The sequence below is a fragment of the Octopus bimaculoides genome, chromosome 27, assembly GCF_001194135.2.
Source record: "Octopus bimaculoides isolate UCB-OBI-ISO-001 chromosome 27, ASM119413v2, whole genome shotgun sequence".
NCBI lineage: Eukaryota > Metazoa > Mollusca > Cephalopoda > Octopoda > Octopodidae > Octopus > Octopus bimaculoides.
The window spans coordinates 3,527,494-3,540,299 of NC_069007.1; the positions used below are offsets into that span (position 1 = coordinate 3,527,494).

General features: G+C 38.0%; 1 protein-coding gene across 1 annotated transcript in view; it reads left to right on the top strand.

Annotated features, from left to right (window-relative positions):
• LOC106882759 (exportin-4) overlaps window positions 1-12,800 on the top strand; it is a 46,071-nt gene extending 33,271 nt beyond the window's left edge. The window contains exons 23-24 of the mRNA XM_014933538.2: window positions 683-775; window positions 2,006-12,800. Of these exons, the coding sequence (XP_014789024.1) occupies window positions 683-775; window positions 2,006-2,203 (291 nt within the window). The 3' untranslated portion in view covers window positions 2,204-12,800. The remainder of the gene's footprint in view (window positions 1-682; window positions 776-2,005) is intronic.
• Window positions 12,801-12,806: the final 6 nt, after the last annotated feature.

Consider the following 12,806-nt stretch of genomic DNA (forward strand, 5'->3'; position numbering starts at 1 on the left):
CCAGCCTTCATCAGGTGTCTTGGGGAAATTTCAAACCTGGGTTCTCATTCCTAAGGTATTTTTCCATGTTGTTGTTATTATTATTATTATTATTATTATTATTATTATTCAGGTCACATTCTGGAATTGAACTTGGAATCTTGGGGTTATTATCCCAAGATTCCGAGTTTGATTCCAGGCATTGACCTGAATAATAATAACATTGAAAAATACCTTAGGAATGAGAACCCAGGTTCGAAATTTCCCCCAAGATACCAGATAAAGGCTGGAGGGTATATCAGCCAAAACGTTGTGTTAACAACAAACAAGATGAGGACAAATATCCGTCAAATGTAAATAATGATCAGATGGGATGGACAAAATTTGTTGAGCCAAGTTTTCTTTGACCAGATGCCTTACCTGTTGTCAAGGTAGGGCATCTGGTTTATATTAGTAAAACAAGCTTTCTTTCAATCTCTATCACTTAAATTCATTCGCAAAGCATTTGTCATCCCAGGGCTATACTGTAAGAGACACTTGCCCAACGTGCCGTGCAGTGGGAGTGAACCTGAAACCATGTGGTTGGGAAGAAGCAAACTTCTTGACCACACAGCCAGGCCTGCACCAATAAACAGTGTTTCGACTTCTGAAAAGACATTCAAAAATGGCATCCTGCCCATGAAGTATCCCTTTCTCGTTCTAGGTTGTGTTCCGACTTCTTTTACTGGAGAGCTTTGACATGGATCTCCTAGAAACAGCCAGTACCACATTGTTCAGCCTTATTTGCTGCCATCAGGTACCGTTTTTCTTCTTTTTATATATATCTTATCGCTGCTTTTGGTGGTCTTGGATAAAATGGTAATGTCTGTGCTCTCCATGGGAATTTGTCTTTCTCTATGGTTCTGTTTGGTGCTATGTGTTTATCTCTCTCTGTGTGGTTTCATGTCATTGTATATCTCTGTGTAGTCCTGTATTCTTCTCTCTAATTTTCTTTGTATTTCTGTCTGGTGTCTCTGTGTGGTACTATATTCTTTGCTTCTCTCTGTGACACTCTGTGTTGTTTCTCTGTCTGTGGTACCATGTGTTTTTCTCTATGGTACTGTATGATTGTTTCTATGGTTCCATGTGTTTATCTCTGTGGTACTGTATGTCTGTATATGGTACTGTATGTGTTTGTTTCTCAGTGAGGATGTGCTGTTGTATCTGCCTATTCTGTGGTCATACATCCATCTGATGTCTACATCATCATCATCGTTTAACGTCCACTTTCCATGCTGGCATGGGTTGGACGGTTTGACTGAGGACTGGCGAGCCAGAAGGCTGCACCAGGCTCAATCTGATTTGGCAGAGTTTCTACAGCTGGATGCCCTTCCTAACGCCAACCACTTCAAAAGTGTAGTGGGTGCTTTTACGTACCATCGTCATGAGGGCCAGTCAGACGGTTCTGGCAACGACCACACTCAAAAGGCATTTTTTAGGTGCTACCACAGGAGCCAGTCCAGTGGCAATGGCAACGACCTCGCTTGAATGTTGTTTTTCACTTGCCACCAGCACATGTGCCAGTAAGGTGACACTGGCAACAATCACGCTCGAATGATGCTTTTACGTGCCATATATGGCACTATACATTTGTGTGTCTATCTCTATATGTGGTACTGTGTGTTTGTTTCTGTCTGGTGTGAATGTGGTTGTACCTGTGTATGCTGCTGTACAGTGTCTTTATCCGCATTGTACTCTCTGGTTGTGTCTGTCTCTTTCCATGATACTTTGCATTTTTCTGTTTGCCTGGCGCCAAAGCAATTGTCTGTCCAATGTCTCTGTGAGTTTCAGTCTACCAGATGTCTATTGTAATTTTTCTATCTATCTCTAGAATTCTGTGGTGTCAGGACATTGAGATGTCTGTGGGATTATATGTTGTGGAATGTATACCTTATGCTACATGTGTGTATACTTGAGTCAGTTATACATGTTGTTGAAGAAGTTGTGGTTTTTCTGTCTAAATCCTCTGTCTGTCTCTGATTTACAGGAAAAATACCGTATGCTGGTCAGCGAACTGCTGTACAGCCAAGAACTGCCAGCATACAAAGAACGACTCCTGGCTGCATTCAACCAGCTCACTCCAGCAACTCTCAAGTTGACCATCAACCGACAGAACAAGATTGCCTTCTTACAGAATTTTGAACAGTTTCTAATCAACGTGAGAGGCATTCTCTGTGTCAAATGATGCTTGTGATGATGGTGGTGGTGGTGATGATGATGATGATGATGGTAATGATCATTGTGATATGACATGGTGATACTCTGGTGGTGATAATAAAAAAGAACAAAGAAAAATACATATATATATATCTATATATACATACACACATACACATTTCACATATATATATTTTATGTGTGTATGTGTATGTATTTGAATGTTTTGTGTGTGTGTGTGTGTGTATGTGATATATATATTTGTATACGTGTTATTTATAAATATATATACACACACATATATACATACATATTTGATATGTATGTTACAAATATTTGCACATAATGCATTTTACACTCACACACACACACACACATAATATATAGGTTAATACATGTGTTTGCATGTTTGTGTGTGTGTGTATATATATATATATATATATATATATATACAGACATATATTTGCATATATATACATGCACACATACACTCATCTGACATGCATGTGTGTATGTGTATTCAGGCACACACACACATATATATTATGCTATGCAGGAATCCCCCCACAATATGTAAATATGTTCCTCAGAATGTTGTCATGACATAAACTCTCATTTGGCCCTCAAGGCATTCCAAGAAGGGGGGAGGGGTTTCTTCCATATTTTGGAATCAACAACAACAACAACAGAGAAGCAAAAACGGTCACTTTTATGCTTCAAGCTAACAATTTCTCAAATACCCAGGACAGGAGAGAAATACATTAGGGTACTTCCTGGCCACAAAACGTGGACTGCTCTGTGAGGTAAGAGGTAGAATGAGAATTACCAGGAAGACACGGGTTATTTCCTGTCTTAGAGTTGATATTCTACACTTACTTGAGGGACAAAGAATTTATCCAAAATTCTTTGTTGTTCAAGTTGTGTTGTCTTTTTTTGTATAGTGTAGGAATGGAGCTGATTCTAAACTCCTCTTGTAATTTTTATGTTGTGTTCCCAATTATGGTTGTTATCAGCAAAAATTTACAGACCTTCCTCTATAAGTGCCAATCCTTTAGTAATATTCTTTGCAGTCAGTTTAAGCAGAATTGGTGGAATTTTTGCATTCTCAGCTTGCTCTTATATTCGGTAAACGTTCTCTTTAAGTCATTAGCAACTCAGACACAGCTCCTATGAATTCTTCAAAAAACTAAATATGTTTCAATATCTGTCCAAATTTAATGTAGACTCTTGTGAAACCATGTGAAGTCACAGTTGCAGTCTGGCCATATATTTTTTCCAAGCACCATTCATTAAGAATTCCACTTCATTCCATAACTCTGCTATATTATCTATAGCATCCATTCTGTTGGATTTCTTCCTAAAATCTCTAACTGTATGTTTGTTGTCCCTGTCAGTTGCTTGAAAGTTCTTCTCAGGAAATATGCCTAGAAGTTAGTTGTCATACCTTGATCCGTTGTATTCTTGGAATAGATCTTACTCTCACGTTATCAGAACACTCATTTAAGTTTGCAGAGTGGCTTGGGGCATTGTCTAAAAGGAGCAAAGCTTTGTTGGAGGTATTTCATCTGACACTTGTGCCTTTTTGCAGCAGAACAGAAAACATAATGTTTGTAAACCACTCTTCAAAAAAGACTCCCTTAGTCATCCATGCCTTCTTATTTCAATGCCAGATCAGGGGTAGATTAAACTCTGCATAACTCTTAAAAACCCTTAGATTTTCAGAGTTTTACACAAGCAGGAGCTTTAACTTCATATCACCATTGCCATTTCCTCCCAGAGGCACCAGGAAATTTTTAGAAACTCTAAAGTTGGTTTTGGTGGTGGCAGCAGCATTCTTGCTAACTGTGTGAGTGTTGTTGCTTAGATTCAAGTTCATGTTCGTTTTCCCAAGATGAACAGCATTTCATTTAACTCTTAGAATACACTGGGGTACCCACATCTCTTGTCGTTCTCTTTTATCTTAGACTGATTTGCTTCTCTCATTCCTGTTGTTGTTGTTGTTGTTGTGGTGGTCATTAAGGAATAGATGGGTTGGTGGTGGTGCTGGTTCTGGTTTTGATGAGAGATAGTTATGGTGCACATGAAAGATGATCATCTAGCTTCCCCCACTCTCTCTCTCTCTCTCTCTCTATATATATATATATATATATATTAGATTGGAGCCTGGTGTTGCCATCCTGTTTCACCAATCCTCAGTCAAATCGTCCAACCCATGCTAGCATGGAAAGCGGACGTTAAACGATGATGATGATGATGATGATGATGATGATGATATACTCACATATACAACAGGCTTCTTCCAGTTTCTGTCTACCAAATCCTCTCACACATCTTTGGTTAGCCTGAGGGCCATAGTAGAAGAAATTTACCTGAGGTGCCACACAGTGGGACTGAACTTGGAACCATGTGGTTGGGAATCAAGCTTCTTACCACACAACAACACCTGTGCTTCTGTGTGTATGAGAGAGAGAGATAGGCAGGTGGATAGAGAGGCTGATAGATACAGTTTGCTTGGTGCATGTAAGTTTATGTATATATATATATATATGTGTGTGTATATATATGTATATATATGGGGAAACAAGTCATGGTAGAAAATGCTAAAATAATTTTATAAAAAACATTTTAGTACCGGTTTCAGCCATTGAGACTTTTTTCAATTGTAAGTATTGGAAACAATTAAATTTTGGAAAAATTAAAAAGAAAAGTTTTTTAAAAGAATATTTGCATTAAAAAACTTTTCATGTAATTTTCCCAAAATTTGTTTTCCATACTTACAGTTGAAAAAGTCTCAATGACTGAAATGTTTTTTATAAAATTATTTTAGCATTTTCTTCCTTGACTTTTTTTTCCATATATATCAACTTATGTGTTCCTTTTCAACCTTCTACATATATATATATATATATATATGTATGTGCATCCAGCTATAAAAACTGTGCCAAAACAGGCAGAAGTTTGATGCAATCTTCTGCTTGTCCAGCTCCTGTCAAACCGTCCGACCCATGCCAGCATTGGAAGGCAGACGTTAAACAATGATGATGATATATATACACACACATCACATGTACACATCCCACATGCACACATAGGAAAAAAATGGACGGATGAACAGATACACGTTATCATTGCAACCGAAAAAAATATAAAGATACACAATTATTCACAGCCCCAAAATTTCCACCTCCTCACACTGTGTTTATAATGACACTCGCACACGCATATATGGGTCATGGTGGTTGCTTTCCAGTTGTTAACCTAACTCTGATCTTAGCTACAACACAGAGATGCAGCCATTTGGCTAAGAAGAAAGTGTTTATTGTGAATTCTGAAAATTTTATCCCGGTCTCCACAAGAATGAAATTACAGACTGTATCCCACAATGCATAGTCATACTTTATCATTCTCACAACTTTAAATAGACATAATGTGGGGGATACCTCTATGTCTATAATATATATGTGTATATATTTAATTGTTGGATTTGGTTTGCAAGATTCTTTAGGTGAGTTTGTGTGTTGAAGCATATTCTGTTGTGTCTGGGGAGAGTCATTCTCTTTAAGTACCTTATAATTTAACACAGTCACCAGTAAAATTTCCACCTATTCTTTGTTTTATTTTTTTAAAAATTTTCGTTGCATTTTGCAACCTTGTCAATAGTCTTGACTCTCAAGACTTGAAAAGGTTGCAAGACGCAACGTTAATTTTAGGAAAATAAGAAATAAGAAATAAGTGGAAATTTTACTGGTGAGTGTGTTAAATTATAAGGCACAATAAGAAAATGACCCTCCCCAGACACAACAGAATATATGTGTATATGTGTTTTATATATATTATATATGCATTGTTATGTGTGTGTGTGTATATATATATATATATATATACATGCACACACACATTGTATATGTATACAGGTGTGTGTATATGTGTGATTTGTACACATAATTGGTATCTAATATATATTTATGTGTGATGTGTGTGTGTGTATATATATAGACACACAAATATATATATACATACATGTACCTGCACACATGCGTGCATATATTGTAAAAGGTAGTACAGATGGCCAACAAGAAATTTCCTGTCAGAAAAAAAAGAAAAGAGAATGACACTGACCATTGCGCACAAGTCTGATTTCTCTATCAGTTGTTAATTGGGAATCATTACAATTTCAGCACTATCTCCATGTGTGTGTGTTTGTTTGTTTGTGTGTGTGTGTATGCATAAATGTATTCCAACAACAATGCAGAACAATATGTGACTAAAATGCTTCTATTTGTCTGTGTGTCCCAGCATTTTTTTTTTATCTCTGTGGTTTCCTCCGCTCCTTGTCATTCCGTTTGAACTTGAAGAAGCGAGTGAAAAACAATATTGAAACTAGTGGTGGCAGTGCTGTCTTGAGGCACGAGGACTCTGGGTTGTTGCCCAGCGGCGCACAGGTGTAGGGGCACCCCTTTTGATCTATGTATGTAGTGGCTTGCTGTCAATAAATAAATACTATAGGGGCCCAATATATATATTAGTTTACCTGGGTCCTCATGAGTGTAAGGGCCCGATTCTGATCTATGTATGCTGTCAATAAATATATACTATAGGGGCCTAGTGCATTGATTTGTGAGGGGCTCTGTAATGTTGCTAAGATGGGTCTGGATGGTGAAGGAGGTTGTGAGGATGATGATGGTAGTGGTCCTATTAGGGACCTTAGCGCCCCCCCCCAATGTCTACTTATTCTGTTTATACAGTGGTGTCTAGTTTTAGGGCAGTTTGGCAGCTGTTGCTATCTTGTACATCAAAAGACGACCATTCTGTGTAAATTATGTTGGAGATGTCCTGGCAAGATGGTCGTTGAGGATGATTCAGTGTGGTCAGTGATAACGGTCAGATCAAATGATTTTGATGTTTGACCACCAAGGTCCTTCTCAAGTCTTGTGTACACATGATATTGATGATGACGAAGATGGTTGTTTAATGTCTGTTTTCCATAATTGGCACAGGTTGGACAGTTTGACCGGAACCAGCAAGCCAGAAAAGTACACCAAGCTGTAGTGTCGCTCCTGGCAACGTTTCTACGGCTGGCTGCCCCCGTCTTTACAGAATGTACTGTGAGCCTTTCTTTGTTATCTTTTGTGACATCGGAACTGGTGAGGTTATCAAGTATTTGCAAGACAGAACCCGACCCCTTTCAATGAGTTGGGGTATAATATTGAAGGTGGTGATATAGTATGATAGAGGGACAGGAATAGAGGTGAGTGCATGGCTTCCTAAGTTGGAGAGACAGTGCGGATGTACCCTCAGGGTACAGAGTGAATAGGAGTAGAAGAATAGAAAGGGGTGAGTTGGATAAGTAGGTAAATTCACAAAAGTGCTAAAAGAATGTGGTAGATGATACACATATATATAATTAATAATTTTTATTGCAAGAAAAATTTGTCTTCAAATACTGTTACTGTATCAAGCAGGGTTTTTTTTTTTTTTTTTTTTTTTTTTTTTTTTTTTTTTTGCTAAACCATTTTTTAGACATGTATGTATGTATGTATGTATATATATATATATACACACACATCTTAAAGAAGGATTTTCCAGGTGCCAAAATTCATAATCCTCTCTGACTGAAGAGAGGCCTAGACTGCCCTCATCTCCGCATCTTTACTGTAACCCCTACTAATCACAGTTGTGTGTGGGGAGGCCCACCCGCCTCCACCTTTTTGAGAAATTTTGCTGTAAGGAATCAGTAATGTAAAGAGGAGAGAGTAAAGGAATGGGGCAGAAGAGGAATATATTTGGTGGTTCATTTGTAAAATATTGTCTTGGAGACACAGTTCATGTTTTTTGTGGGGTTTTCTGCCATCTGTTTTTGTTTTTGTTTTATATTTTTCCTCTTCCTTTGTCTTACCATAAATGTGAAGGGTTGTTATTGTTATCGTCATAGCAACAACAACTGTTGTACCTGGGTGTCTCTTCTTTATCACTGACCAGACTCACCAAACTATCAAATAGGGAGTGACATATTGTTTTTTTGTTTTGTTTCTCTGTTATTCTTGTTGTTGTTGTTGTTGTTTTAACCCCGGGTCAGTCCTGAACGAGTATTTCAGTTGTGACCAATTTTTGGGGTCTTTTTTGTTTTGTTTTTTGTCCCCTTTCTCCCACAAACTACATTATCCACTATGGTAATTTCTTTGTTTTGTTTTTTTTTAATGGTAAAATATGATTCGAATGAGATTTAATTGGCATTTTGCTGTGTCGTGTGAATGTGGTGTTTCTGCATATGTGAACGAGTTGTTTCAGGCAGCAAACTTAAGTCGAACAGGCTAGTGATGGGTGGTCTGGTCTGGTGTGACATAGTATGGTATGGTCTGTGTGGAATATGAGTCAGATTGGAAATAACATGTTACTGGCAGCCCTCAAGAATCCTCAGTTCTCTTCAAACTTTTGAAATTGCAACAAGTCCAAATGCCAAGAACAGTTTCTTTGTCATCATTTAATGTCCATTTTCCATACTGGCATGAGTTGGATGCTTTGACAGGGGCTGAAGAGCTGCCTGGCCTCCATGTCTGTTTTAACATGGTTTAGCTATGGCTGGGTGCCCTTCCTGACACTAACCAGGCATAGAAACTTCAATATTCATCTTCAGTGTAAACCCTCCTCTTTAAGGCGGCGAGCTGGCAGAAACGTTAGCAAGCCGGGCAAAATGCTTAGCAGTATTTGAGTTCAAATTCTGCCGAGGTGGACTTTGCCTTTCATCCTTTCTGGGACGATAAATTAAGTACCAGTTGCTTACTTGGGTTGATCTAATCGACTGGCCCCCTCCCCCAAAATTTTGGACCTTGTGCCTAGGGTAGTAAAGAATATTCATCTTCAGTGCTGACATGGGTTGCGTGGTTCAATAGAAGCTGGTGTGCCAGACTCCACAGTCTACTTTGGTATGGTTTCTATTGCTGGATGCCCTTCCTATTGCCAACCAGCTTACAGCGAGACAGTAAAGATTTGTTGGGGCATACCCTCAAATATAAAGATAAATCTATTTCACCATGTACACAGGTAATTGTGTATCTTCTCTATAGCAAGACCCCTCTGCTTGTCCCTGTCATATTTTAGCCTCTCAACACCTGACATGAAGTCACCTCCTCCTTTCAAATACTCCACCCACCCCTCAATTGTGAGAGCCCTTTTTTTTTTCACTCTTGCTACTTACTCGGTGACCTTACTAGCGCCAGTGGCATGAAAGCATGCACCCGGTACACATTGTAAGGTTGGCAGTGGGAAGGACATCTGACCATTGAAACCATTCCATAGCAGACATTCGAGCATTCTGCAATTCTGTGCTTCGCTAGATCCTGTCAAATGATCCAACCCATGGCAGCATGGAAAACTCGTTAACTGATGAAGATGATGACGAATTGAGACAAATCTTGAGGACTGCCTGTAAAGCAGGGAGATGGCTGAATCAGTAGCACATTGGATTCAATACCTTGTGGTATATATGGCTATGTTCTTTACATCTTCTGTTCAGATCCCACCAAGGGTCACTTTGCCTTTCATGCTCTTAAAGGCTTGATACAGGGTGGTGTATGTATACGGTGGTGCCCCAGCGTGGCCATGTTTCTCTAATGACAAATGAAAACAAAAGAACTGATGTGTGTTCATTTCTAATCAAGTGATTTTATGCCTCACCCAGAGGTGCCACCCCACAGAAGCTAACACTAGGCAGCAGCTGTTTTGACTGTTAGTTATCAGGACCAAGGTTTTGAACTCCTGACCATGAGGTTAACAAACCAGTCCAGCAGCTAACTGGTTCGTAACTTAATTGCACCATTGTGCCTCGTATTACATATGGAAGTTTCAATGAATATTTGGTTATGTTCTGGGTTCAGTTCTGCCCCAGGTTCAGCATTAGCTTTCATCCCATCTGGGGTTGATAGAAATAAGTACCAGTCTACTCAGATACTCTGAGTTGTATTAATCAATTGTATACTCTACAAGGTGGTGCTCCAGCATGACCACAGTCCAGTGACTGAAACTAGTAAAGGGATAAATATAAGAGGAAAATTAAAATGTGTGTGCGCGCGTAGAAGTGCCTTTTGTATTCCAAGGTATGTTGGTTATCTTGCCCTTCTGATTGGGGTTTGTGTGTGTGTGTGTGTGTCTCCACTCTGATTAATATCTCCAATGACCTCACTGCTACTGTTAAGCTTTCTGGAAAGTTCCTGGTAAGAAAAATTACAATGGAAACCTGGTGCCAGTGTCGGAGAATTTCTACATCTTGAAACAATGTGTGTGTGTGTGTTGTAGATATGTGAATAGATGCATAGATTAAATCTATGCATTGGTGTTTGCACAGATATGTGTATAGGTCTATGTGTAAATGTCTGTAGAGATTTATGAAGATGTAATTTATAAATATACTGCATATGTATGTACATATATAATGTATATGAATGTATGTATACATATATATGTACATATATATACTTTTTGTTAAAGCCAAAAAGAAAATCTTCACAAGCTGTTACCCAGAGTTTCACATTACCATTCTTGTATGATCCCAAATGTCCAACGACCAGTAATATGAAATTCTGAGTAAGTTTATGAGATGTTTTTTTCTTTTTTGGCTTTAATAATATTAGTCTACCTTCAATATTCAGGTACTATATTTTTCCACCTTGTTTTGCACCTATGTGCTATCTCAGACACACACCTACATTATACATACAGGGTGTCCACAAAGTCTGGGTACATGGGGATTAACACATACTTTAAGAAATTATTATTTCTTATATTTAATTGTTTATGATATGATTTTATTTACTCCATGTACCCAGACCTTGTGGACACCCTGTGTATATATGTTTGTGTGTGTGTATATGTATATACACACACACGCACACACACACACACACACACACACACACACACATATATATATATATATAATGTAGGTGTGTGTCTGAGTTTAATAATGTGTTATTTAACAATACTTAGAAATACCTGAATCAAACTACCAGATGCACACGTGTATGTATGTATATATATATATATATATACATACACACACACGTGTGTGTGCTGCATATGGCACAACAATTTAGGAGGTCAACTAACTGCACCAACCACCTAAATGGCAGCTGACCATTTATTATGTGTCAGCTGTATTAAAATTAGCAAGAGATGGAAAAAGATCAAGAGACAGAGAAAAATGGCGTGTGCTACGTAGTTACTTCCCTTGCTGTTCTCCTTTCCAAGTTCAGCATCAAACGGTTGTCACATCAGTAGCAGTGCTCTCTGTCAGTTGAATTGACTGTTCCCAGCCATTGAATATGCAAGCTGGTAGCAATATTAGGAATTAATATTTGCAATTAAGGAGAGACCCTGATTTTAAGACTTTCTGGTGACCTTAAATGAAGTTGATGAGGCTGTCTGATATATAAATATCGTTTGTGTGTATGTAAATATGTATAACAGATGAATGGAGTTTAAAATTGCAACAAACGTTTCACTAGAAACCTTTATTTAATGTAGTCTCATAACAGATTACATCATATATTACATGGATCCCTAATCTCATCAAATGAATTTTAACATGATCAACATGTAACTGACAAATTGATTTCTTAATTCTTTTAACTGAAAAACACACACACACACCATTTAATATACATAGTGTTAAGATGTAAGCTACTACGTTTCATTCCTGGAGAGTGCAACATTTGGACACGCTTCTATAACCTGCCACGTACTATCTTGCAGTTGTTCTGGCTCAAAATAAACATAGCTGCTCCCTTTCTTGTTTTTTTCTCAAGGAGCAACCATGTGTATTTTAAACCTCAACAGTTGTAGGATATTACATGGCATACTGGAGAAGCTTGTTGAATTACTGTACCATCCAAGCATGAAACTGTAACTCATATTTAAATACTGTGTATATTAAATGATATTTATCTCACAGGATAGACTATTGTTTTTGTTGATCCTACAAATAATGGAAAAGTACATTTTATATATGTATATCGATAGATAGATGGACAGATAGCTATACATGCAGGCACAGGCATTGCTTGGTTTTCAACATCTGTTGTGTGTTGCATAGAAGCAAGATACCCAATGAAAAATTCTATGATCGAATGAAGGCTTGTACTAGTATGGATAGCAAGCTTTCTGAACACCTGGTGCAAGAGGCACCCATCATTGCCACATCTGTGCCCAAGAATGTCAGTCCTAGCAGGAGTGAAAAGCCAGATCCATGCTGCTTGTGTTTGAGAGAACAGTCAAGTGATGGCATTGCTCAACATCAAGTTGCAACCACCATATACATACATACATACATATATATATATATATATATATATACACACACACACACACACACAAGCTCACTAACACATCCAAATCTTGTTACTAAGTGTATTAATGGATGATTCTTAGTTAATCCTTTCTCTGGATCAGTATAACTTTGGGAAAAGGAAAAAAAAAAGAATTATCGTGTAAAGAGATTAGAGAAGATTTTTGCTAGCATTTGGTGCAAAAAAAAAAGAATCGAATCTTTCTAGAAAGCAATGGCAGGGAGAGGTCAGTTGGAAACAGAGTGGAAGACAATAAGAAAAACAGCGTCACTAAACTGCCCTTGCTTGTTC